The 1259-nt window shown below is 46.7% G+C and overlaps 1 protein-coding gene across 1 annotated transcript in view; it reads right to left on the reverse strand.

The window, feature by feature from the left end:
- Positions 1 to 1199, reverse strand: part of LOC111661600 (centrosomal protein of 120 kDa-like) — a 19176-nt gene extending 17977 nt beyond the window's left edge. The window contains exons 1-3 of the mRNA XM_087176315.1: positions 1068 to 1199; positions 816 to 960; positions 67 to 101 (exon numbers count right to left, since the gene is read on the reverse strand). Coding sequence (XP_087032441.1) covers positions 67 to 101; positions 816 to 960; positions 1068 to 1199 — 312 coding nt within the window. The remainder of the gene's footprint in view (positions 1 to 66; positions 102 to 815; positions 961 to 1067) is intronic.
- Positions 1200 to 1259: the final 60 nt, after the last annotated feature.

A 1259-nucleotide genomic window follows, 5' to 3' on the forward strand; every position in this document is an offset into this window, starting at 1 on the left:
AGAGCAGAGAGAAAAGTTTCTAGTATTTTACCCTGATTTCATTTATCACACATTATCCTCCTCTACTCTCCCTGAGCTTTTCACAACCACTGGATCTGAACCTGAACACAACGGCAGTAAATCACTGATCACAGATCTGTTTCAACAGGCTGGAAAACCTGCTGACACACCAAGAGTTTTTATTCTAACAGGGAACACACACACACACACACTCAGTGCACTGAGGTCCACACAGTACAGGTGGGATGTTAACACACAGGTCACATGCTGACTGATAAAATGCACCTGTCACTTCACTGAGGAAGCAGCAGCCATCATCTGGAGCTGTCCTCAAACAGAACTTCTTCACCACGTCATTAGAAATGATCCGACAGTCTGCACTGGGACTTCATGATATGCAAATAAAAATCATATTGCGATTATTTTGGCAGATTTTGCGATTTCAGTTGGAATGGTTGTTTTTGCATCTCGAGACGATGATGTGATTTTTGTCGGTCTTGTACCAAACAAACGTCTCTGTTGATCCAGGAATCTTATGATTTGGATTTGGAGGAGGACTCCAGAACCATGTTCAGCTCATAAAAAGTATGAAGTGACAAGTGAATCTTAAAAAGCCTCAGGCAGAGAGAGTTAGATCCAGGACTGACAGCTTACCAGAGAGACACAGAGGACAGACTGCCGAAAGAACGTGAGTCAGCAAAGTGTTAGTTTAAGTCTGTTCTCAGTTCTGAAGTAACATGCAGGAGATAAGACAAACACTGACTGACATTACAGCAGCACAAATAAAGCAAACAAGCATCCATGACCCAGCTGACCTTGTCGGGGCGGGGCCTTCTTGGCTTTGAACCTATCAGGAGAGGGTTCGGAGGTCTTGGTGTCGTTCTCCAGCAGCAAACCGAGGAGGAGGGCGGGTCTCTGCTTGGTGTATTTACTGCTCAGCAGAGGATACCAGCGAGGCTCCTGACGGACACGGCCAGAAGACGAGAGAAAAAAATAACATAATTTTCACTGGCCGCAGAGGACAGACGCTGGACATCACCTGTCAAGGAGCGGGAGGAGACATTTACCTGTCTGACCTCCTGCACCGATCGGAGGTCGAGGACGATGTAGCCGACGCTCTCCCTCCTCTTGCTGACAGAGTCGACAGTAAAACACTGAAGCTTGATGGGAGTTCTCTGCAGTCTGGAGGACAGAGGCATCACGATTTAATAACACTACTGTACCTCTCGGCTAAATCGGTCTTGGCTGTTTGTGATGTC

The sequence above is a fragment of the Seriola lalandi genome, unplaced genomic scaffold, assembly GCF_002814215.2.
Source record: "Seriola lalandi dorsalis isolate HSWRI2012SDOR001 ecotype SW California unplaced genomic scaffold, Sedor1 jcf7180002054545, whole genome shotgun sequence".
NCBI classification, from domain to species: domain Eukaryota; kingdom Metazoa; phylum Chordata; class Actinopteri; order Carangiformes; family Carangidae; genus Seriola; species Seriola lalandi.